The 25,199-nt window shown below is 43.7% G+C and overlaps 2 protein-coding genes across 5 annotated transcripts in view; one reads left to right on the forward strand and one right to left on the reverse strand.

Annotated features, from left to right (window-relative positions):
- LOC120021185 (rap guanine nucleotide exchange factor 1-like) overlaps positions 1 to 14,777 on the forward strand; it is a 109,921-nt gene extending 95,144 nt beyond the window's left edge. The window contains exons 13-29 of one of the 3 annotated variants that reach the window (XM_038964825.1): positions 220 to 381; positions 714 to 778; positions 1,234 to 1,249; positions 2,550 to 2,635; positions 2,944 to 3,049; positions 3,939 to 4,014; positions 4,404 to 4,488; positions 4,697 to 4,789; positions 5,071 to 5,185; positions 5,284 to 5,354; positions 8,255 to 8,339; positions 8,463 to 8,557; positions 11,799 to 11,877; positions 12,100 to 12,201; positions 12,357 to 12,454; positions 12,629 to 12,757; positions 13,485 to 14,777. In XM_038964825.1, the coding sequence (XP_038820753.1) occupies positions 220 to 381; positions 714 to 778; positions 1,234 to 1,249; positions 2,550 to 2,635; positions 2,944 to 3,049; positions 3,939 to 4,014; positions 4,404 to 4,488; positions 4,697 to 4,789; positions 5,071 to 5,185; positions 5,284 to 5,354; positions 8,255 to 8,339; positions 8,463 to 8,557; positions 11,799 to 11,877; positions 12,100 to 12,201; positions 12,357 to 12,454; positions 12,629 to 12,757; positions 13,485 to 13,635 (1,614 nt within the window). In that variant the 3' untranslated portion in view covers positions 13,636 to 14,777. Of the gene's footprint in view, positions 1 to 219; positions 382 to 713; positions 804 to 1,233; positions 1,250 to 2,549; positions 2,636 to 2,943; positions 3,050 to 3,938; positions 4,015 to 4,403; positions 4,489 to 4,696; positions 4,790 to 5,070; positions 5,186 to 5,283; positions 5,355 to 8,254; positions 8,340 to 8,462; positions 8,558 to 11,798; positions 11,878 to 12,099; positions 12,202 to 12,356; positions 12,455 to 12,628; positions 12,758 to 13,484 lie in introns of all 3 variants that reach the window. The other 2 variants (XM_038964823.1, XM_038964824.1) reach the window with 2 other exon arrangements.
- Positions 14,778 to 14,947: 170 nt separating this feature from the next.
- Positions 14,948 to 21,754, reverse strand: LOC120021186 (uridine-cytidine kinase 1-like). Of its 2 annotated transcripts, XM_038964826.1 has the most exons (7): positions 21,575 to 21,752; positions 21,110 to 21,269; positions 20,772 to 20,868; positions 16,455 to 16,597; positions 16,216 to 16,310; positions 15,818 to 15,866; positions 14,948 to 15,733 (listed from the first exon to the last, which is right to left on the reverse strand). In XM_038964826.1, the coding sequence occupies exons 1-7, from the start codon at positions 21,659 to 21,661 to the stop codon at positions 15,546 to 15,548; spliced, it is 819 nt and encodes a 272-aa protein (XP_038820754.1). In that variant the 5' UTR covers positions 21,662 to 21,752; the 3' UTR covers positions 14,948 to 15,545. The 2 variants fall into 2 exon arrangements, with proteins under 2 accessions (XP_038820754.1, XP_038820755.1); XM_038964827.1 differs by lacking the exons at positions 15,818 to 15,866; positions 16,216 to 16,310 and having other exon boundaries at positions 21,575 to 21,754.
- Positions 21,755 to 25,199: the final 3,445 nt, after the last annotated feature.

Raw genomic sequence — 25,199 nt, forward strand, 5'->3', positions numbered from 1 at the left:
TTCTTGGCTATGTGAAAGGCATAGAAAGATTTGATATCATTCCATGTATTGTTATAGTATGTTGAATGACATTAGTCCAAGTTAGTAGGAGCTTAGGAGGTGCTGGAGACTTTCAACTGTTCACTTCCTTTTCAACTTTGACCTGATTCTCTCTGCTGTCTTTACCTTGTTCTTTTCTCCTTCTTCCTGGTTTCCCTTCCTACTCTCCACCAATCGCAGAGCTCGGACCAGGTCGCCTTGGCCAATGCCACCCTATTGGCTGGCAGCGGGGAAGGGCCCGACTGTTCCCTGGCCGACCTATTGGGCTCTGTGGCCGTCTGTCTTCCTTCCTCTGAGACCACTTCTCTTCTCACTGACTCTCTCCTCCACACCTCGGCCGTGGTGAGCTTGCAGAAAGGCAGGCAGGCAGACAAATCTAACTCCCAGACCTTATATTTTGGCTATTTTATTATCCTAACTTGTGACTCTATTCTCCTATTCACTATCATGTGTAACAGACACACATTTTACTGAAATACTGTACATGACTAAACACCAATCACCAGTGCCACCTGGTGGCCAATTATTGACAGTTACGTACAGTAGAAACCATACAACACAATGTAGTTGAGTGGAAGTGCTTCTCCAAGCCTCATCTTACCTCTGAGCTTGCTGTCCCCATAGAGATAAAATCTGTTCTCTTTAATTCCATGGTCCCTCTTTTCTTCACGTAGAGTGTGGACGAGGGTGGAGAGGGTGAGTATGTCAACCTCTACTCATCCAGCCAGGCCAACGGGGAGCTGGAGCTGCCACTCTGCCTCAGAGTAAGTAACACTCAACCTAGATCATAAACTCAGCAATAAAAGAACCCTTTTTCAGGATCCTGTCTTTCAAAGATCATTTGTAAAAATCCAAATATCTTCACAGATCTTCATTGTAAAGGGTTTAAACACTGTTTCCCATGCTTGTTAAATGAACCATAAATAATTAATGAACATGCCCCTGTGGAACGGTCGTTCAGACACTAACAGCTTACAGACGGTAGGCAATTAAGGTCACAGTTATGAAATTTTAGGACACTAAAGAGGCCTTTCTACTGACTCTGAAAAACACCAAAGGAAAGATGCCCAGGGTCCCTGCTCATCTGCGTGAATGTGCCTTAGGCATGCTGCAAGGAGGCATGAGGACTGCAGATGTTGCCAGGGCAAGAAATTGCAATGTTCGTACTGTGAGTCGCCTAAGACAGCGCTACAGGGAGACAGGACGGACAGCTGATCATCCTCGCAGTGGCAGACCACGTGTAACAACACCTGCACAGGATCGGTACATCCGAACATCACACCTGCGGGACAGGTACAGGATGGCAACAACAACTGCCCGAGTTACACCAGGAACGCACAATCCCTCCATCATTGCTCAGACTGTCCGCAATAGACTGAGAGAGGCTGGACTGAGGGCTTGTAGGCCTGTTGTAAGGCAGGTCCTCACCAGACATCACCGGCAACAACGTCGCCTATGGGCACAAACCCACCGTCGCTGGACCAGACAGGACTAGCAAAAAGTGCTCTTCACTGACGAGTCGCGGTTTGGTCTCACCATGGGGGATGGTCGGATTTGCGTTTATCGACGAAGAAATGAACGTTACACCGAGGCCTGTACTCTGGAGCGGGATTGATTTGGAGAGAGGGTCCATCATGGTCTGGGGCGGTGTGTCACAGTATCATCGGACTGAGCTTGTTGTCATTGCAGGCAATCTCAACGATGTGCGTTACAGGGAAGACATCATCCTCCCTCATGTGGTACCCTTCCTGCAGGCTCATCCTGACATGACCCTCCAGCATGACAATGCCACCAGCCATACTGCTCGTTCTGTGTGTGATTTCCTGCAAGACAGGAATGTCAGTGTTCTGCCATGGCCAGCGAAGAGCCCCGGATCTCAATCCCATTGAGCACGTCTGGGACCTGTTAGATCGGAGGGTGAGGGCTATGGACATTCCCCCCAGAGATGTCTGGGAACTTGCAGGTGCCTTGGTGGAAGAGTGGGGTAACATCTCACAGCAAGAACTGGCAAATCTGGTGCAGTCCATGAGGAGGAGATGCACTGCCGTACTTAATGCAGCTGGTGGCCACACCAGATACTGACTGTTAGTTTTGATTTTGCGCCCCCTTTGTTCATGGACACATTATTCAATTTCTGTTAGTCACATGTCTGTGGAACTTGTTCAGTTTATGTCTCAGTTATTGAATCTTGTTATGTTCATACAAATATTTACACATTTATTTACAATATTTACACGCTGAAAATAAACGCAGTTGACAGTGAGAGGACTTTTCTTTTTTTGCTGAGTTTATGTCCTAACCACAGATCTAGGATCAAATCATTCTACCCACAATCCTAACAGTAACCATTAGGGGGGATGATCAAAGATCTGATCCTGTATCAGAGGTTAATATCTTTTACCTGTGCCAACAGTTATTTTATGAAGACACCATTTGTGTACATGATGTGGTGGTGTCCCATGTTTCCTGCTCCTCATCCTACCTTGACAGAGCTTACTCTTCCCCGACAGGAGCCCAACTCTGCTGACAACGCCTTTCAAGACCCCTCTCCACAGATGCCCTCCTCCAATAGCAAGGAGGCTCTGGACAAGGACAGGTAAGGGATTGAGTGGCCACTAGGGTCACATTGCATAAACACTCTCCCCTTCGGCCGTTACGTCATTACTTGATCCGGTGATCCTCGAAGATTAAACGCCAATTGAATGAAATGGATACTGATTAACGACCAATTCTATATGTAAGCATAGAGAAAATTATTTGAAGAGACAAAGTCCATTCATCAATTTGAATGGAACATTTTTCATGGGTGACAATTCTATTATAGGTAGTCATTCTATTTCTATGTATATAAATCCAGGTAAACTGATCTAATGGTGCTTCCGTCCGTCTGTCTGTCTGTGTCAGTAGGAGGCAGAAGTCAACAGACTCTGCGCCTTGTGACGAGGAAGTGGACGAGCTCTCTCTCATTGACCACAAAGAGATCATGTCCAGGATTACACTAAAACAAGAGGTAACATAGCCCTCATTCGCTACGGCACTAACAGTATTACCACCAATGTCTATTGGCTAAGCATTGTATAGAGAAAAGTATGTGTTTGTCTTTGGCTACTGCGCTTTCTTTCAATGGGATTCTATTCATAATAACAATATAATATATTCCATTTAGCGGACACTTTTATTCAAAACTAGTTAGTCATCCGTTTTAAACATTTTAAGAATGCGTGGTCCCATGTATTCATGTTACATAATGTTAGTGAGATGCTGAAACAGAAGACTCCAAATCAGAAAACTCTGTCCACTACTGACCTCTAGAATAAATTCTCAGGAACTGCAGGGCACGTTTCTCCATTAAAATGTCCTTTCCTTTTTTCTGTTTGGTGCAGTCTGACAGGCAGGAGAGTCTGTGTGTGTGTGTGTGTGTGATTTGTGTGAAATGGTGGTCCCCACTCTGCAAGGTCAGATGTAGCAAGAGGGAAAGAGAGAAAAGGGAGGGAGGGAGGAAAGGGGATAAGAGAAGGGAGGTCTGATTAAACAACAAAGGACAGCTGTAGCGGTAAACAAGGGTATTATTGTTGGGGATCTGTCAGCTTGTGTGATCAGCCTGTGTCCTGCGTATGCCAGTCCTCTCTTTCTCTCTCTCTCTCTTTCCACCTCTCTCACTCGTCAGTGGAGCTGGTGCAGGGCTGGAAGGGAGGGAGGGTGAGCATGGACAAGAGAGGAGAGAGCTGCATTTTGGGCTAGACTGCATTTTTGCCCTAATCCTCATCAATTCTCTACCTAACCCTCTCTCTCTCTACCTCACCCCCCTCCTCTCTCTTTCCCTCTATGCCCCCTGGTGCTCTTTTTCTCCATCTATTCATCTCTCCCTCCATCTCTCTTTCTCATTCTCTCTCTCTCAGAATGATGATGGTCCTGACGTGCGTGCTGGATCAGGGGATATTCTGTTAGTCCACGCCACAGAGACGGAACGCAAAGGTAGGTCGCGTTTATCACCGTTTGACAGCAGCCCCCGTTAGAATGTGTGGTTCTGGGTCAGTGGCACAGGGGGGGTGTGTGTGTGTGTGTGTGTGTGTTCAAACTGGACGGGATCCGATCACACTTTCTGTCAAATTGTTATACAGTACAGTGATGTCAGTATATTCTCTCTTTTCACTCTGACATGTGAACAGATAGAATAGATATATCTCGCGATAGATAGATAGAACATTCCTGTTTTCCAGATCATTTTTCTCTGTCAGAATGGAGATGACCTATTGCCTATCTATTCATGTCCTCTCTCCATGCTTTCTAAAGTTCATAGGATCCATCATTAGTTCCTCGACCTCAGACTTAAAGGGGCGGTGTTCTCCTCTGCTCCCCGACAGATCTGGTGTTGTACTGTGAAGCCTTCCTGACCACGTACAGGACATTCATTAGCCCAGAGGACCTCATTAAGAAGCTGCACTACAGATATCCTTTGAAAACCCACTGGACATGTGTTGGTCGCCTCGAGTGTCTCGCTGGCTCGATACTGTGTGCAACACACACAGTATCGAGCCAGCGAGACACTCGAGGCGACCAACACTTTCCAACAGAAAGACGGTGGAGAATGTGTGCGTGTGTATTTACTACGAGGAGAATGAGTTCAGAATACGTGTTCTCCTTCACCACCAAGCACATACACCAGGTTCTGTCACAGTCCAGACACATTTAAGAAGCGGGTCAGCAAGAACACCTTCTTTGTGCTGGTTCGAGTGGTGGATGAGCTGTGGTGAGTATGGGTGACCCTCTCTCTCCGTAGAGCCACACAAATGGCTTTTTACTCCAAGAAAGTCCCAAGGGTCGCCAACAGTTTGTCTGGCCTGTAGCCAGATTGAAGCCATTTTGAAGGAGTTATTTATTTATTGTCAAACTGTCAAGTTGGTCTTACAGGATTAATTGACACATTATTAAGCAAATATATATGACAGTGATTGATGGCGATGGCCAGATGTGGAGGCGTTGACTCACTTATCCCCTGCTTTTTTCCTCCCGCTCTTTCTTCCCTCCCAGTCTGGTGGAGTTGACGGAGGACATCCTGAAGCAGCTGATGGACCTGGTGTTCAGGCTGGTGTGTAACGGCGAGCTGAGCCTGGCCCGCGTGCTCCGCAAGAACATCCTGGACAAGGTCTGTTTTCTGTTTGACATTTTGTTTGGAAATGAAAAGCACCATACTATATACTGTAGATAAAATAGAAACGCAATTCTAAACGTATTGTCGTCCAGGTGGAGCAGAAGAAGCTGCTGCGTTGCACCAACTCTCTCAAGCCGTTGGCCGCCCGGGGCGTGTCCGCCAGGTAGGGATCGACATGGGGTCGAGGGTCAGGAGAGTATTGGAGGGGGCTAGAGCAACCTCTTCTTGCATTTGATTGTACTATTGATTTGTTTGCTTTCTCTGTCATTAAGCATTTATGTGGGTGGGTTGAGTTGTTTTACTGTCCTTGTGGATAGAAGAACCAAGGAACATTCTCCCTCGTGGGGAACATTTCCCACGTCTCATGGAGGACAAAGGCTATACTACATGACTAAAAGTTTGTGTGGACACCTGCTTGTCGAACATCTCATTGCAAAATCATGGGCGTTAATATGGCGTTGGTCCCTCCTTTGCTGCTATGACAGCCTCCACTCTTCTGGGGAGGCTTTCCACTAGACGTTTGAACTAGAGGTCGACCGATTAATCGGAATGGCCGATTTAATTAGGGCCGATTTCAAGTTTTCGTAACAATCGGAAATCGGTATTTTTGGACACCGATTTGGCCGATTTATTATTATTATTTTTTACACCTTTATTTAACTAGGCAAGTCAGTTAAGAACACATTCTTATTTTCAATGACGGCCTAGGAACAGTGGGTTAACTGCCTTGTTCAGTGGCAGAACGACAGATTTTTACCTTGTCAGCTCGGGGATTCAATCTTGCAACCTTACAGTTAACTAGTCCAACGCTCTAACCAACTGCCTCTCATTGCACTCCACGAGGAGCCTACATGTTACCATGGCTTCTTACTGCATTCGCGTAAGTTGCTAGCTAGCATTAAACTTATCTTATAAAAAACAATCAATCAATCAATCATAATCACTAGTTAACTACACATGGTTGATGATATTACTAGTTTATCTAGCGTGTCCTGCGTTGCATATAATCGCTGCGGTGCGCATTCGCGGAAAAAGGACTGTCGTTGCTCCAACGTGTACCTAACCATAAACATCAATGCCTTTGTTAAAATCAATACACAGAAGTATATATTTTTAAACCTGCATATTTAGCTAAAAGAAATCCAGGTTAGCAGGCAATATTAACCAGGTGAAATTGTGTCACTTCTCTTGCGTTCATTGCACGCAGAGTCAGGTTTTATGCGATAATAATAAACGTTTTGTTTTCGAAATGATAGTTTCCGGATTCGACCATATTAATGACCAAAGGCTCGTATTTCTGTGTGTTATTATGTTATAACTAAGTCTATGATTTGATATTTGATAGAGCAGTCTGACTGAGCGGTGGTAAGCAGCAGCAGGCTCGTAAGCATTCATTCAAACAGCACTTTCGTGCGTTTTGCCAGCAGCTCTGCTGTTTATGAATTCAAGCCTATCAACTCACGAGATTAGGCTGGTGTAACCGATGTGAAATGGTTAGCTAGTTAGCGGGGTGCGCGCTAATAGCGTTTCGAACGTTACTCACTCTGAGACTTGGAGTAGTTGTTCCCCTTGCTCTGCATGGGTAACGCTGCTTCGAGGGTGGCTGTTGTCGATGTGTTCCTCGTTCGAGCCCAGGTAGGAGCGAGAAGAGGGACGGAAGCTATACTGTTACACTGGCAATACTAAAGTGCCTATAAGAACATCCAATGGTCAAAGGTATATGGAATACAAATGGTATAGAGAGAAATAGTCCTATAAATACTATATTAACTACAACCTAAAACCTCTTACCTTGGAATATTGAAGTCTCATGTTAAAAGGAACCACCAGCTTTCATATGTTCTCATGTTCTGAGCAAGGAACTTAAACGTTAGCTTTTTTACATGGCACATATTGCACTTTTACTTTCTTCTCCAACACTTTGTTTTTGCATTATTTCAACCAAATTGAACATGTTTAATTATTTGAGGCTAAATAGATTTTTATTGATGTATTATATTAAGTTAAAATAAGTGTTCATTCAGTATTGTTGTTATTGTCATTATTACAAATACATTTTAAAAATCGTCCGATTAATCGGCATCGGCTTTTTTGGTCCTCCAATAATCGGTATCGGTATCGGCGTTGAAAAATCATAATCGGTCGACCTCTAGTTTGAACATTGCTGCGGGGACTTGCTTCCATTCAGCCACAAGAGCATTAGTGAGGTCGGCACTGATGTTGGGTGATTAGGCCTGGCTCACAGTCGGCGTTCTAATTCATCCCAAAGGTGTTAGATGGGGTTGAGTTCAGGGCTCTGTGCAGGCCAGCCAGGTCCTTCCACACCGATCTCGACAAACTATTTCTGTATGGACCTGTTGCCACAAAATTGGAAGCACAGAATCGTCTAGAATGTCATTGTATGGTGTATTTTTAAGATTTCCCTTCACTGGAACTAAGGAGCCTTAGCTTTGCACCACTCCAGCCGACACTTGGCATTGCGCATTGTGATCTTAGGCTTGTGTGCGTCTACCCAGTCACGGAAACCCATTTTGTGAAACTCCCTACAAACAGTTATTGTGCTGACATTGCTTCCAGAGGCAGTTTGGAACTCGGTAGTGAGTGTTGCAACCGAGGAAAGACCATTTTTACGCGCTTCGGCAGTCCGGTTTTGTGAGCTACCACTTGGCGGCTGAGCCGTTGTTGCTCCTAGACGTTTCCACTTTTCAATAACAGCACTTACAGTTGAGCAGGGCAGAAATTTGACGAACTGACTTGTTGGAAAGGTGGCATCCTCTGACTGAAAGTCAATGAGCTCTTCAGTAAGGCCATTCTGCTGCCAATGTTTGTCTATGGAGGTGCATGGCGATGTGCTCGATTTTATACACCTGTCAGCAACGGGTGTGGCTGAAATAGCCGAATTCACTAGTTTGAAGGGTTGTCCATGAACCTTTGTATTTTATAGTCTATTCTAAGCTTAGTGGGTTAGAATTAGGGTAAGGGGTTAGGGAAAATAGGATTTTGAATGGAAATTGATTTTAGGTCCCCACGAGGATAGGACATAACTTGTGTGTGTTACTCCAGGCCCGGAACGCTGCATGACTTCCGCAGCCATGAGATTGCCGATCAGCTCACACTACTGGATGCAGAGCTGTTCTACAAAATTGAGGTACCAGAGAGCCCCTAACTATCTCTGCTTTTCTTCACCTTCACTGCAGAGAAATTGACATTCTGCTCCAGTGACGGATTTAACTCAATCTCTCCTCTCTCCTTATTTGTTCTATTTTGATAGATTCCTGAGGTGTTGCTTTGGGCCAAGGAGCAGAATGAGGAGAAGAGTCCGAATCTGACTCAGTTCACAGAGCACTTTAACAACATGAGCTACTGGTGAGAGCTGGACCTGAGCCTATACATACAGCCTGTCAATGCATTACCAAACTCCCACCATATAAATCACATAGCTTTGTAATGATCAGTCAACATCTCACAATGGCACATTTTCTCTTTCTCACACACACACCATCTCGCTTTCAGTTCAATTCAAAGGGCTTTATTCGCATGGGAAACATACAGTAGCAGTCAAAGGTTTGGACACACCTACTCTTCCAGGGTTTTTCTTTATTTTTAGTATTTCTTACATTGTAGAATAATAGTGGAGACATCAACACTATGAAATAACACATATGGAATCATGTAGTAACCAAAAAAGTGTTAAACAAATCAAAATATTTTTTTTGATTCTTCAAAGTAGCCACCTTTTGCCTTGATGACAGCTTTGCACACGCTTGGCATTCTCTCAACCAGCTTCATGAGTTAGTCACCTGGAATGCACATTTCAATTAATAGGCGTGCCTTAACTTCTTACGGCTGAGATCGGCTGAGATCCCGTTAACGGGATCAACTTGACAACAGCCAGTGAAAGTGCAGGGCGCCAAATTCAAACAACAGAAATCTCATAATTAAAATTCCTCAAACATACAAGTATTTTACACCATTTTAAAGATAAACTTGTTGTTAATCCCACCACAGTGTCCAATTTCAAAAAGGCTTTACGACGAAAGCACACCATCTGATTATGTTAGGTCAGTACCTAGTCACAGAAAAACACAGCCATTTTTCCAGCCAAAAAGAGGAGTCACAAAAAGCAGAAATAGAGATAAAATGAATCACTAACCTTTGATCTTCATCAGATGACACTTATAGGAATTCATGTTACACAATTACATGTATGTTTTGTTTGATAAAGTTCATATTTATATCCAAAAATCTTTGTTTACATAGGCGCGTTATGTTCAGTAATGTTTTGCCTCCAAAACATCCGGTGATTTTGCAGAGAGCCACATGAATTTACAGAAATACTCATAATAAACATTGATAAAAGATACAAGTGTTATACATGGAACTTTAGATAAACTTCTCCTTTTAAAAAATCCAAATTCATGACGCGCAGGCCAGACAAAGTCAAATTCCATTACAGTTCGTAGAAACATGTCAAACGATGTATAGAATCAATCTTTAGGATGTTTTTAACATAAATCTTCAATAATGTTTCAACCGGAGAATTCCTTTGTCTTTAGAAACGAAAAGAAACGCAGCTACCTCTCACGGCCGCGCACCTGAGTGAGCTGAGTGAGCACTAGAAGAAACGTTGAAAGTTTCTTCTAGTGCAGTCACAAAAACCATCAAGCGCTATGATGAAACTGGCTCTCATGACGACCGCCACAAGGACAGGAAGACCCAGAGTTACCTCTGCTGCAGAGGATAAGTGCATCTTAGATTGCAGCCCAAATAAATGCTTCACAGAGTTCAAGTAACAGACACATCTCAACATCAACTGTTCAGAGGAGACTACATGAATCAGGCCTTCATGGTTGAATTACTGCAAAGAAACCACTACTAAATTACACCAATAAGAAGAAAGGACTTGCTTGGGCCAAGAAACATGAGCAGTGGACATTAGACCGGTGGAAATCTGTCCAAATTTGAGATTTTTGGTTCCAACCGCTGTGTCTTTGTGAGATGCAGAGTAGGTGAACCGATGCTCTCCACATGTGTGGTTCCCACCGTGAAGCATGGAGGAGGAGGTTTGATGGTGCTTTGCTGGTGACAGTCTGTGATTTGTTTAGAATTCAAGGCACACTTAACCAGCATGGCTACCACAGCATTCTGCAGCGATACGCCATCCCATCTGGTTTGCGCTTAGTGGGACTATCATTTGTTTTTCCACAGGACAATGACCCTAAACACATCTCCAGGCTGTGTAAGGGCTATTTGACCAAGAAGGAGAATGATGGTGCTACATCAGATGACCCTCCAAAATCACCCGACCTCAACCCAATTGAGATGGTTTGGGATGAGTTGAGCTGCAGATATATGGGAACTCCTTCATGATTCCATATGTGTTATTGCATAATTTTGATGTCTTCACTATTATTCTACACTGTAGAAATTTGTTTTTAAAAAGAATGAGAATAAAGAAAAATTAGGTGTGTCCAAACTTTTGACTGGTACTGTATGTTTACATTGCCAAAGCAAGTGAAATGGATAATGAAAATAACTGAAATAAACAATAAAAAATGAACAGTAAACATTACACTCACAAAAGTTTCAAGGGATTAGAGACATTTCAAATGTCATAGTATGGCTATGTACAGTGTTATAACGATGTGCAAATAGTTAAAGTACAAAAGGGAAAATAAATAAACAAATACGGGTTGTATTTACAGTGGTGTTCTTCACTGGTTGCCCTTTTCTTGTGGTAAACAGGTCACAAATCTTGCTGCTGTGATGGCACACTGTGGTATTTCACCCAATAGATATGGGAGTTTATCAAAATTTGATTTGTTTTCAAATTCTTTGTGGGTCTGTGTAATCTGAGGGAAATGTGTGTCTCTATGGTCATACATTTGGCAGGAGATTAGGAAGTACAACTCAGTTTCCACCTCATTTTGTGGGCAGTGTGCACATAACCTGTATTCTCTTGAGAGCCAGGTCTGCCTATGGCGGCCTTTCTCAATAGCAAGGCTATGCTCACTGAGTCTTTACATAGTCAAAGCTTTCCTGAATTTTGGGTCAGGTAACCTGCCACTGTACTCTCTGTTAAGAGCCAAATAGCATTCCAGTTTGCTCTGTTTTTTGGTCAATTCTTTCCAATGTGTCAGGGAATTATCTTTTTGTTTTCGCATGATTTGGTTGGGTCTAATTGTGTTGCTGTCCTGGGGCTCTGTGGGGTCTGTTTGTGTTTGTGAACAGAGCCCCAGGACCAGCTTGCTTAGGGAACTTTTCTCCAGGTTCATTTCTCTGTAGGTGATGGCTTTGTTATGGAAGGTTTGGGAATCGCTTCCTTTTAGGTGGCTGTAGAATTTAACAGTTCTGTTCTGGATTTGGATAATTAGCGGGTATCGGCTTAATTCTGCTCTGCATGCATTATTTGGTGTTTTGCGTTGTACATAGATGTTTTGCAGAGTCTCAATTTGGTGTTTGTCCCATTTTGTGAATTCTTGGTAGGTGAGCGGACCCTAGACCTCACAACCATAAAGGGCAATGGGTTCTATAACTGATTCGAGTATTTTCAGCCAGATCCTAATTCTACTTCTCTCACATGCAACACTGTTTGTTTGTCCTCTAGGGTGCGCTCTCTAATCATTCAGCAGGAGAAAGCCCAGGACCGAGAGAAGCTGCTCCTCAAGTTCATCAAGATCATGAAGGTAACCAATCTCGACATTTATACAACCACAGCTCTTCCTCTTAACGTGCTTCTACACCTGCATTGCTTGCTGTTTGGGGTTTTAGGCTGGGTTTCTGTACAGCACTTTGAGATATCAGCTGATGTAAGAAGGGCTATATAAATTGATTTGAACTAGTATATTTAGTTGATGGTTAACTCTCTGGACGACTGTTCTTGTCCTGTTTTTCTTTTCCCCGTGTAGCACTTACGGAAGTTGAACAATTTCAACTCATACTTGGCAATACTGTCTGCCCTGGACTCGGCCCCCATCCGCAGGCTGGAGTGGCAGAAACAGACCTCAGAGGTGAGTCAGACAGTAGTGGCTCAAGTCTGACACACAGAGATCTAGATATTCATACTCGTGTTTCAATTCTTTCTATGGAGTCTCACTTTTAATATACTCAGGTATCGGGGTGTGTTATGGGTGTAACACATTGTAACACACTTGTTCTCTCACAGGGATTGGAGGAATACTGTACGTTGATTGACAGCTCGTCGTCTTTCAGAGCGTACCGGGCGGCTCTGGCCGACGTGGCGCCTCCGTGCATCCCATACCTGTAAGTCTGTTTTTATGTCTGTGTTTCTGTACATGTGCAACTGAGCTAGGTAATGTTCAATGAAAGTGTTTGTGTGTATGTGGTTGTGTGTTTTACCTATTCTTCCTAGGACTGTTTGTCTATATTTAGCCTAATCTCTCTCTCTTCCATTTCTCTCTTCTCTCCTTTTTCCAGCGGTTTGATCCTGCAGGACCTGACCTTCGTCCACCTGGGGAACCCTGACCTCATCGACGGGAAGGTCAACTTCTCCAAGCGCTGGCAGCAGTTCAACATCCTGGACAGTATGAGGCGCTTCCAGCAAGTGTGAGTATTTATATTATTTAACCTTTATTTAAGCAGGTAAGTCCCATTGAGACCCATTGATACGAGGGGCCAAGTGTGAGTAGAACTGTTGTCCCATGAGAAAAGCATCCACAAATCTCCAAACAGATTGAGAGTGTGGTAACCTCACATTATGATAGATGAATATGTTATATTTAATGTAATTCAATAAGACTACAATAATTATCCACAGTGTACATTACAACCTCCATGTTAATCCCCATACAAAGAAGGTTGACGAGGTTGACACTGAGGATACCAAACATTAGGAACACCTTCCTAATATTGAGTTGCACCCCCACTCCCTTTTGCCCTTAGAACAGCCTCAATTTGCCGGGGCATGGACTCTACAAGGTGTCAAAAGCGTTCCACAGGGATGCTGGCGCATGTTGACTCCAGTGCTTCCCACAGTTGTGTCAAGTTGGCTGGATGTCCTTTGGGTGGTGGACCATTCTTGATACACACGGGAAACTGTTGAACATGAAAAACCCAGCAGCGTTGGGATGGCACACATACATGGCACACATCTGAATGGCACACATACTCAATCCATGTCTCAATTGTCTCAAGGCTTAAAAATCCTTCTTTAACCCGTCACCTCCCCTTCATCTACACTGTAGCTTTCATCTGAATTGACCTGGTCAGTTTGTCATGGAAAGACATAGGCATCTCGTTGATCGACTCGTTCTGTCTTTCCCACCCACCCCAGGCATTACGAGCTGAAGCGTAACGACGACATAGTCTGCTTCTTCAACGACTTCAGCGACCACCTGGCCGAGGAGGCGCTGTGGGAGCTCTCACTGAAGATCAAGCCTCGCAACATTACCCGGCGGCGGACGGAGCGCGAGGAGAAGACTTAGGGGGGGGGTTAGCGGTGCGGCGTGGCCCCGAGACCACAGCCAGGGCTCGCCGAGGGACCTCCACTGTGCTACAGATGGACAGAAAGGATAGATGGATGGACACAATCAACTGGACCTCACTAACAGGGGAAGAAAGACTGACTAGGGCTGGACCAGACCAGAGGATATACAGTAGGCTAGTAGGGGGGGGAAAGACTGCCATGGTTTACAGTGACTGTGCTGCTCTGATACACTGGGAGATTATGGGGGGGTTATGATTGGAGTTACATTGGGTTCTCCCCACCCAGAACTGCAGTTGGCAGGAGAGAAATTCCTAACCAACGGGAGGTGAGAGAGGAAAGACTGGTGCCAAGGAGAAGAGGAAAACTTCATATAAGGAGAGGTGGAGATGTCGAACAACGGAAGAGACTGCTCCCTGTCCTCTCCCATTTTAATGTATAAATGTGTGTGTCAGCGAGTGTGTGAGGTGAAAGCTCCTCTAGATGCTCAGATATTCCCTCCCTCACCCTACAGAGTGTGGGCCATCCTTGGGTGGGCCATCCTACTGCTCCCTCTCCTGACTTAACTTCCCTCAAACATGGAAGGAAGAGGAACTTCCTTGTATCCATGGAATCCTCCTCAGTGTTCCGGACTATATTCTGCCATGAACTCTGTCACAATGCAGACTTGACTGGGCAGGAGTGTGGTTTTGGAAAAGGTCAGTTGAGGGGTTAGGCGAGGTGGAGGACCACAAAGGGACTAGACTTGTAACAAGATTATTAATATTATGAATCATATATGGTTATGATTTATTATATACAGTGCTCCTTTTGTTCTTAAAAAGGATTGTCTATTAAGAGAAGTGCCATACAAATGTGCACTCAAAAAAGCAAAGCAAAAAAACTAAACCCACAAAAAGAGAAGTACTAAAGATGCTGTGATCTATGTCTGTCATATTCAATCATCGTGTGCCATGTTTGAGTAAGAGAACTGTCAGGCAACCAGGCGTGTGTCCCAGTAAAGAGGGGCTGTGTGTCTGGGTGGGATCTGTGTTTGTCAGTCCATTGTGTGCTGTAGTTTGTCATTATTCCTTTGGAATAATGGTGTCATCCAACTCATCACACTGTGCTTTCCAACTCCAATAAAACTGCTCAGTTTCTATACATCACTGTCTGCTGAATGGAAGAGGTTTGTCATACTATGCTACTTACTTCCTCTTATGGGCCAAATCCCAACAAGACCTGCACTCGTAACTTTTACATCGTCATGCATTGATGTCAATGGGAGGCTTGTTGTGCTCGCACATTAGGGTAAAAAAATAACCACAAGCCTCTGATAGTGAACATACTTTATTTCTTAAATATCATGGTCATTAGGAAAATGCTTTAAAAAATAAACTCACAAGGCATGAATTTACCATGGCATCAAGGGATGATCCAGCAGATATTTCACAATCCAAACAGCCTACGCAGCACTGAAGTGCACACATTAGGTGATAAATATTGTACTTATCTGATTTCCACATGTTCAGATACAATATAACACATTTTAAGCAGCAAACAAAGCCAAAATCAAAACAGACATTTAAAAAAAGCTTTTATTCCACCATCTCACTCCTGTCAGCCGGAGGTAGTCAAACCACTGCAGGGTAAAAATGTACACATGGAAGACAGTCATTTAAAAAAGAGTTGTCATACCTGCTTCAGTGATATATTAATGAATTATTTTTGATGCGTCTTGGATGTATTCTCAAGTCTTCCCTATCTGATTGGATGCTCTGCAGGTGAGTTACAGGAGCTAGTCCCCCCCAGCTCTCCCCCATCCCAGACCTAGTCAGTAAAAGCATCAACCCTCAATTCTAAATACATACTACAAAACACACACATATATATAGTAGACAGACTGACAGACAGTTAACACAGATTTTTGTCTCAGTGGGGGCGACTGCTGGGCTCTAGTAGGACCCTCTTCCCTGGGGGGAAGTTGGCCAGGTCCCCCTGCTCCGAGGCGGCCCGCTTTAAGCCCCGGCTGTGCCCGTTGACCGCTCCTCCACGGTGCCACTTACAGAGGTCCCCATTCAAGATGTCCTGGATGTGCTGCACAATGAGGTTGATGGCCACTGCGGCGAGAAAGAAAGGCAGATTAATGAGGGGAAAGGAGAGAGGGATGGAGATTCTTCATGATTCATGAGCGTTATTATTACCCATGTTGTCAACTCCTCGAGGAATAATGACATCTGCATATTTCTTGGTCTGGAAAAAAGGACCATTATCCATCTCATTTTGGACACACCTGGTTTTTATTTTTTACTATTTTCTACATTGTAGAATAATAGTGAAGACATTAAAACTATGAAATAACACATGGAATCATGTGTTAAACAAATCCATTATGTATTTTAGATTCTTCAAAGTAGCCACCCTTTGCCTTGACAGCTTTGCGCACATTTGTAATTGAGTCATTTAAACATCTCACTGATGTAAATCAGCTGACTGAACGTGTTAAATGTGTCATATTGTGTCCATAATTAGGCCTATTAATAATGAATTAGTGTCCATTATCTGTTTGTGTATTGTAAGTGGGGCAGCACTGGACATTTACAGGCAAACAGAACTCCTCGAAGGCTGGCTTAACAAATGTGGTGTACTGGGTGAGGATCTGCTCCAGGTCTCTGCCTCTCTTCATATCCCGCAGAACTGCAGGTAAAATCCACAACAAGCAGATCAGGACCAAGACGTGACAAATATGTATATCAAAGATGCTAGAGTAAAGTATGAGTATGGAAGTGCATATGACAATCTATAGATGGTACATCCTCTTAATTTGTGTGTCAGTAGTACCTCTGCGAGACAGTCTGACATCAGAGTCTGTGTCCACAAAGAGCTTCATGTGAAACATATCCCTCACTTCCTGAGAGTAGAAAACCAGGATCCCTTCAAACAGAACCACGTCAGCCGGGTACACTGTTATCCTGTCCTGCAGCCTGGAACACACACATTTAGTACACACAAAGACACATTTATAGACAGAAAAACTTTCACATGAATGCATGCATGATTGGTATGTTTACTGAACAAAAATATAAATGCAACATTTTCAAAGAGTTACAGTTCAAATATAGAAATCAGTCAATTGAAAAATTCATTAGGCCCTAATCTATGGATTTCACATGACTGGGAATACAGATATTCTGCCATTGGTCACAGATACCTTAAAAAAATAAAAGGTAGGTGTGACCACCATACACCTCAAGAAGTGTGAAGTTGCTGGATATTGGCGGGAACTGGAACATGTTATTGATCCAGAGCATCCCAAACATGCTCAATGGGTGACGTGTCTGGTGAGTATAAGAAGAACGGAAGAACTGGGACATTTTCTGCTTCCATGAACTGTGTACAGATCCTTGCAACATGGGGCCGTGCATTATCATACTGAAACATGAGGTGATGGCGGCAGTGGGCTCAACAATGGGCCTCAGGATCTCGTCACGGTATCTCTGTATTAAAATTGCAATCGATAAAATGCAATTGTGTTCGTTGTCCGTAGCTTATAGCATAACCCCACCCGGACCATGGGGCACTCTGTTCACAACGTTGACAATAGCAAACCGCTCGCCCACACGACGCCATACACGTGGTCTGCATTTGTTAGGCCGGATGGACATACTACCAAATTCTCTAAAATGATGTTGGAGGCAGCTTATGGTAGAGAAATTAACATTAAATTCCGGGAACAGATGTATTGTATTACTGTTGATGATATCTGGAAATGTGCATGTACACCCTGGCCCATTTACAGTTGCTAGCGCCAATTCTGACTTGTGCTCTGATATCTGTTTCACTGATTTCTGCTCTCGTAAAAGCCTGGGTTTTCTGCACGTTAACACTAGAAGCTTATTACCTAAAATGGAACAATTGAATGTGTGGGTTCACAGCTCCAATCCAGATGTGTTGGTCATTACTGAGACATGGTTAAGGAGGAGTGTTTTGAATAATGATGTTAACCTTAATGGTTATAACCTTTTTCGGCAAGACAGAACTTCCATAGGTGGGGGATTGGCAATCTTTACCAAGGATCACCTTCAGTGCTCGGTTGTCTCCAAGTCTGTCCCCAAACAATTTGATTTGCTGGTTTTAAGTACTAAACTTTCAAATAGCTCTTTGTTGACTGATGCTGGGTGCTATTGTCCTCCATCAGCACCGGCCTGTACCCTACCTGCCCTAAACTCTCTCCTGGCCCCTTACACCAAGTCTGAATTTGTCCTGCTAGGTGACCTAAACTGGGACATGCTTAAACCACCTGCCCAAGTCCTAAAGCAATGGGACTCCTTAAATCTTTCTCCGATTACTCCCAATCCCACCATGTATGACTCCAAACACACAGAAAAGGCTACTCTCCTCGATGTTATCCTCACAAATAATCCTGATAGGTATCAGTCTGGTGTTTTCTGTAATGACCTTAGTGATCACTGTTTTACAGCCTGTGTTCGTAATGGCTGCTCAGTGAAATTACCTGTCCTGATTTGTCATAGACGCTTGCTAAAACACTTTAATGAGCAAGCCTTCCTTCATGAACTGGCCTCTGTAAAATGGTATAGAATCAGCTTGATCCCCTCTGTCGAAGACGCTTGGACATTCTTTATTGATATTTTCAGTGATATTGTTAACAAACACGCCCCCGTCAAGAAAATGAGAATTAAAAACAGGTTCAGCCCCTGGTTCGACCGTGATCTTGCAGAGTTACTCCACCTCAACAATTACATTTGGCGAAAGGCTCGGCACACACATACTCAGGCTGACTGGCTCTCGTTCAGGCAAATGAGAAATAATTGCACTCAGGCTATCTGGAAGGCCAAAGTGAGTTACTTTAAGGAGCAGTGGGTCTAACCCCAAGAAGTTCTGGAAAACGGTTAAAGACCTGGAGAATAGACCCTCCTACTCACAGCTGCCCATGTCCCTTAAAGTTGATGATGTGGTTGTTACTGACAAGAAGCACATGGCTGAGCTCTTCAATCAACACTTCATTTTGTCAGGATTCCCATTTGACTCAGCCATGCCTCCTTGCCCGTCCAACATTTCCTCATCTCCCACCCCTTCTAATGCGACTATCCCCGATGCTTCTCCCTCTTTTTCCCCTGCCCGCTACAAAGTTTCTCCCTGCAGGCAGTCACTGAGTCCGAGGTGCTAGAGGAGCTCCTGAAACTTGACCCCAAAAAAACCCTTCTTTAAGGTTGCAGCCCCTATCATCGCCAAGCCTATCTCTGATCTTTTTCACCTCTCTCCTTTCTGGGGAGGTTCCCATTGCTTGGAAGGCAGCCACAGTTCGTCCTTTATTTAAAGGGGGAGATCAAGCTGATCCTAACTGTTTTAGGCCCATTTCTATTTTGCCCTGTTTATCAAAAGTGTTGGAAAAACTTGTCAATAATCCACTGACTGGCTTTCTAGATGTCTATAGTATTCTCTCTGATATGCAATCTGTTTTCCGCTCAGGTTATGGATGTGTCACTGAAACCTTAAAGATCCTCAATGATGTCACCATTGCCCTTGATTCTGAGCAATGTTGTGTTGCTATTTTTATTGACTTGGCCAAAGCTTTTGATACAGTAGACCATTCCATTCTTGTGGGCCAGCTAAGGAGTATTGGTGTCTCTGAGGGGTCTTTGTTTGCTAGCTACCTCAGAGTGCAGTGTATAATGTCAGAAAATCTGCTGTCTCAGCCACTGCCTGTCACCAAGGGAGTACCCCAAGGCTCAATCCTAAGCCCCACGCTCTTCTCAATTTACATCAACAACATAGCTCAGGCAGTAGGAAGCTCTCTCATCCATTTATATGCAAATGATACAGTCTTATACTCAGCCGGACCCTCCCCAGGTTTGTAATAAATGCTTTCTCTACTCTTAACCTTGTTCTGAACACCAACAAAACAAAGGTCATGTGGTTTGGTAAGAAGAATGCCCCTCTCCCCACAGGTGTGATTACGACCTCTGAGGGTTTAGAGCTTGAGGTAGTCTCCTCATACAAGTACTTGGGAGTATGGCTAGATAGTACACTGTCCTTATCTCAGCGCATATCAAAGCTGCAGGCTAAAGTTAAATCTAGACTTGGTTACAAAACCCGTTCTGCCAGTCACATTCTGTTAAAGGTCCCCAAAGCACACATCCCTGGGTCGCTCGTCTTTTCAGTTCGCTGCAGCTAGCGACTGGAACGAGCTGCAACAAACACTCAAACTGGACAGTTTTATCTCAATCTCTTCATTCAAAGACTCAATCGTGGACACTCTAACTGACAATTGTGGCTGCTTTGCGTGATGAATTGTTGTCTCTACCTTCTTGCCCTTTGTGCTGTTGTCGGTGCCCAATGTTTGTACCATGTTTTGTGCTGCTACCATGTTGTTTTGCTACCATGTTGTTCTCAAGTGTTGCTGGCTTGCTATGTTGTCATCTTAGGTCTCTTTATGTAGTGTTGTGTTGTCTCTCTTGTCGTGATGTGTGTTTTGTCCTATATTTATATGTTTTTTATTTATTTTTAATCCCAGCCCCTGTCACCACAGGAGGTCTTTTGCCTTTTGGTAGGCTGTCATTGTAAATAAGAATTTGTTCTTACCTGACTTGCCTAGTTAAATAAAGGTTAAATAAATAAATAAAAAACAGCTCTGGTCGACATTCCTGCATTCAGCATGCCAATTGCACGCTCCCCCAACTTGAGACATCTGTGGCATTTTGTTGTGTGACAAAACACATTTTAGAGTGCCCTTGTGTAATGATCATGCTGTTTAATCAGCTTCTTGATATGCCACACCTGTCAAGTGGATTCTTTATCTTGACAAAGGATAAATGCTCACTAACAGGGATGTAAACCAATTTGTGCACAACATTTTGGAGAAATAAGCTTTATGTGCGTATTAATTTTTTAATGTATTTTTTCTGCTCATGAAACATGGGACCAACACTTCACATGTTGCATTTATATTTTTGTTCGGTGTGTTTGCAGATGAGCTGGGTTAGAGACATCTTAGGTCAAAGGTCATGTCTTAGTTCAAGAGTCAACTATCTGAGCTCTGGAATGTGTAGGGTGGGCCTTTTTGACCCGGTCTGTCTGAATTCAAGAAGGGCATTTACAACTGAAATGGTATGTTTCCATATGGAATGTTTCCCTCACCTCGAATGCGTGACAAAGTCATATGTCGGCACCTCCACCACTGTCCCCTCCACAATATCCTTCAGGGTTTGGTACATCAACTCGTTGTCGAAAGCATCTGTAATAAACATTTCAACGTTATTCACTTTTTCCATCCAGATATGCATTTATTTTATGTTTATAATAATGATTACTTAAGTTAACCTACATTTTTCACATTGCAGCTACAGTTAGAACATTTGCCATTGCTTGATTAATTGAATTAATGTAATCTAGTGAGTGATAAGTGCCTGATAGAGCGTATGTTATTACAACAATTATACTTATGTTATTACAATATCCATACAGGCCTGTAGTACCTGGGTGGTCAAAATTATACTGGCCCTTGAGTGCCCTGGCCTTCTGGTCAGGTGTCAAGACTTTGTAGAAGCTGTCTTGGCTGATGATGGCCACTTTCCTCTGACGATGGTCCACCTTGTTCTGGCCCAGCAACTCCATGATTTTTGCACATACTGTTGACTAAAAATCAGAAACATAATTTCAGTTTGATGATAAGGTTGGGGCATAGCCATAGCAGAGTGAAGTAGCTGGCACATTTCAAAATTGTCACAGACAGAAAACAAGACAATAAATTAATAGATGGCTTGGTGTCAAGTGACATCCTGATGTGTCTGCTTTCAGTGTTTGCTTTCAGTTCATTGGGAAAACGAAAACTAGCTAACGTTAGCTAGCTACTTTACTGATTGTTGAAACGACAGCTAGCTGACAGCTAGCTGACAGCTAGCTAGATAGCTATTATTGTGTAGCTAGTTAACGTTACCTACCTTGCCACTGGCAGTTCCTCCGCTAACACCGATCAGAAACGGACGGTGCCTTGGCCGCTCCATCTCGAGCGGTCTGGCAGCAGTCATGTCGGGTCAATTGTCGAAAAACAGCACGCTTTTGTTGCTAGTCAGCTGCCTTCCAAAAAGAATATGTTCCCGTTCATATTTGTAAATACGCGAGAACACGGCCAAGCACTTCCTGGGGCAAAACTAATGTTTGTAAAAACGTCAAAATAAGAGTCCTCATTTGAAACTAATTAAGTGTGTGTATTCTGTAATGTTGCTATTCAATTGGCCACCATTCAGCTGTTATAATCATGTTATATTGCTTAGGTCTACTGGTTATCTGATAAGCATCGATGCAGGCGGAAATAAACTCGGGGGGGGACGTCTCAAGGATCCCAGATAGCAAGGACAAAATACTCACAGAAGACCACCAGGAGGAGCCCAATATAATTTTCATGGAAACAATCATAAACTGCATCAAATGCCATGCTTATGTGGAGGGATGCACAATGCTGATTAACAACCACTCAACAGTTGTTCAAGTGTTCGTTTTCTACATGTAAGCTATTTTAGAATCAAATGTCTAAGGGGGGGAACTGCACACAGCACAGTATCTACTGAAATTCCAAATTCAGGCAAAGTTGGTGCTTTCAAAACAACTGGGAACTCTGAAAAATATGATGTCAAATCATGACCTCTTCAGGTCAGAAAGTCAGGGCTTGTTTTTTCACAGTTGTCTTGAATGCACTGAAGTTGGAGGTTTCCAAGTTCCCAGTTGTTTTGAATGCACCAGGTGTCCCCCATATGACGTCACAATTATGTCACAATGAGTAAAAAAAAAAACAATGCAAAGGTTTTTCAAAACTCTGCCTGCATCCTGAAGAGTATTTTTTTTTAGCTTACCATTGACAACTGGAGTGAATCTACATTGAAATTACACTGTAACCTTTATTTAACTAGGCAAGTCAGTTAAGAACAAATTCTAATTTACAATGACGGTCTACACCAGCCAAACCCGGACGACGCTGGGCCAATTGTGCCCTATGGGACTCCCCATCACGGCCGGTTGTGACACAGCCTGGATTCAAACCAGGGTGTCTGTAGTGACGCCTCGCACTGAGACCGCTTGCCTTAGACCGCTGCGCCACTCGGGAGCCCTAATAGACACCCAATAAGGTGCCTAGATTTTTTTCTAATTAATATATTTTTCTTTCTAATTGCAGTTGTCCCATAATTTCTATAGACATTTCTTAATTTCCACTTGGAAAAAAGTATTTAATATCGAGGCTAAACTGATTGTGTGGACAAACTATAGGAATATACTTGTGAGAATTATTCTGGCACCACCCGGCCAGGTCTCCGACTACTATACCTATTCTGCCAATTGGCCTGGACCCTTTTACTACACGGACCCCTGCTGATCCATCACGACTGGTCTGCCGGCGTAACCGCACGAGGGGGCTACAACAACAGACTTCTTCCGTCGCGATGTCCCTCTAAGGCCCTTCTGCTAGCCTGATAGCCCCGGCCCGCTAGCTGTCTGAATCGCCGTGTCTCCAGCCCATCCAGCTACTCATTGGACCCTATGATCACTCGGCTATGCATGCCTCTCACTAATGTCAATATGCCTTGTCCATTGCTGTTTTGGTGAGTGATTATTGTCTTTTTTCACTGTAGAGCCTCCAGCCCTGCTCAATATGCCTCAACTAACCCTCTTGTCCCACCTCCCACACATGCGGTGACCTCACCTGGTTAAATTGATGTCTCTAGAGACAATACCTCTCTCATCGTCACTCAATGCCTAGGTTACCTGAACTGTATTCACATCCTACCATACCTTTGTCTGTATAGTCGTGGCCAAAAGTTGAGAATGACACAAATATTAATTTCCACAAAGTTTGCTGCTTCAGTGTCTTTAGATATTTTTGTCAGATGTTACTTTGGAATACTGAAGTAAAATTACAAGCATTTCATAAGTGTCAAAGGCTTTTATTGACAATTACATGAAGTTGATGCAAAGAGTCAATATTTGCAGTGTTGACCCTTCATTTTCAAGACCTCTGCAATCCGCCCTGGCATGCTGTCAATTAACTTCTGGGCCACATCCTGACTGATGGCAGCCCAATCTTGCATAATCAATGCTTGGAGTTTGTCATAATTTGTGTGTTTTTGTTTGTCCACCCGCCTCTTGAGGATTGACCACAAGTTCTCAATGGGATTATGGTCTGGGGAGTTTTGTTCCCAGAGCCACTTAGTTATCACTTTTGCCTTAGGGCAAGGTGCTCCATCATGCTGGAAAAGGCATTGTTCGTCACCAAACTGATCCTGGATGGTTGGGAAAAGTTTCTCTCGGAGGATGTGTTGGTACCATTCTTTATTCATGGCTGTGTTCTTAGGCAAAATTGTGAGTGAGCCCACTCCCTTGGCTGAGAAGCAACCCCACACATGAATGGTCTCAGGATGCTTTACTGTTGGCATGACACAGGACTGATGGTAGAGCTCACCTTGTATTCTCCGGAACAAGATTTTTTCCAGATGCCCCAAACAATCGGAAAGGGGATTCATCAGAGAAAATGACTTTACCCCAGTCCTCAACAGTCCAATCCCTGTACCTTTTGCAGAATATCAGTCTGTCCCTGATGTTTTTCCTGGAGAGAAGTGGCTTCTTTGCTGCCCTTCTTGACACCAGGCCATCCTCAAAGTCTTCGCCTCACTGTGCGTGCCAATGCACTCACACCTGCCTGCTGCCATTCCTGAGCAAGCTCTGTACTGGTGGTGCCCCTATCCCGCAGCTGAATCAACTTTAGGAGATGGTTCTGGCGCTTGCTGGACTTTCTTGGGCACCCTGAAGCCTTCTTCACAACAATTGAACCGCTCTCCTTGAAGTTCTTGATGATCCGATAAATGGTTGATTTAGGTGCAATCTTACTGGCAGCAAAATCCTTGCCTGTGAAGCCCTTTTTGTGCAAAGCAATGATGACGGCACGTGTTTCCTTGCAGGTAACCATGGTTGACAGAGGAAGACCAATGATTCCAAGCACCAGCCTCCTTTTGAAGCTTCCAGTCTGTTATTCGAACTCAGTCAGCATGACAGAGTGATCTCCAGCCTTGTCCTCGTCAACACTCACACCTGTGTTAACGAGAGAATCACTGACATGATGTCAGCTGGTCCTTTTGTGGCAGGGCTGAAATGCAGTGGAAATGTTTTGGGGGGATTCAGTTCATTTGCATGGCAAAGAGGGATTTGCAACTAATTGAAATTCATCTAATCACTCTTCATTACATTCTGGAGTATATGCAAATTGCCATCATACAAACTGAGGCAGCAGACTTTGTGAAAATTTATATTTGTGTCATTTTTAAAACTTTTGGCCACGACTGTACATTGTGTATTGAATCTATTCTACCGCGCCCAGAAACCTTACTCTCTGTTCCGAACGTACTAGACGACCAGTTCTTATAGCCCTTAGCCGTACCCTTATCCTACTCCTCCTCTGCTCCTCTGGTGATGTAGAGGTTAATCCAGGCCCTGCAGTGCCTTGCTCCACTCCCATTCAAATAAAATAAAATGTATTTTTATAGCCCTTCGTACATCAGCTGATATATCGAAGTGCTGTAC

Source organism: Salvelinus namaycush, chromosome 26 (assembly GCF_016432855.1).
Source record: "Salvelinus namaycush isolate Seneca chromosome 26, SaNama_1.0, whole genome shotgun sequence".
Classification (NCBI taxonomy): domain Eukaryota; kingdom Metazoa; phylum Chordata; class Actinopteri; order Salmoniformes; family Salmonidae; genus Salvelinus; species Salvelinus namaycush.

Bases quoted from the DNA above. Each gene is read 5' to 3' on its own strand.
- LOC120021186 (XM_038964826.1), bottom strand. From the start codon at position 21,661: ATGACTGCTGCCAGACCGCTCGAGATGGAGCGGCCAAGGCACCGTCCG. The intron at 21,270-21,574 runs GTAGGTAACGTT...TCTGATTTTTAG, and splicing joins GAGGAACTGCCAGTGGCAAG to TCAACAGTATGTGCAAAAAT. The intron at 15,867-16,215 runs GTAAATGTCCAG...CCTTTTTTCCAG, and splicing joins TCGAGGAGTTCTGTTTGCCT to ACCAAGAAATATGCAGATGT.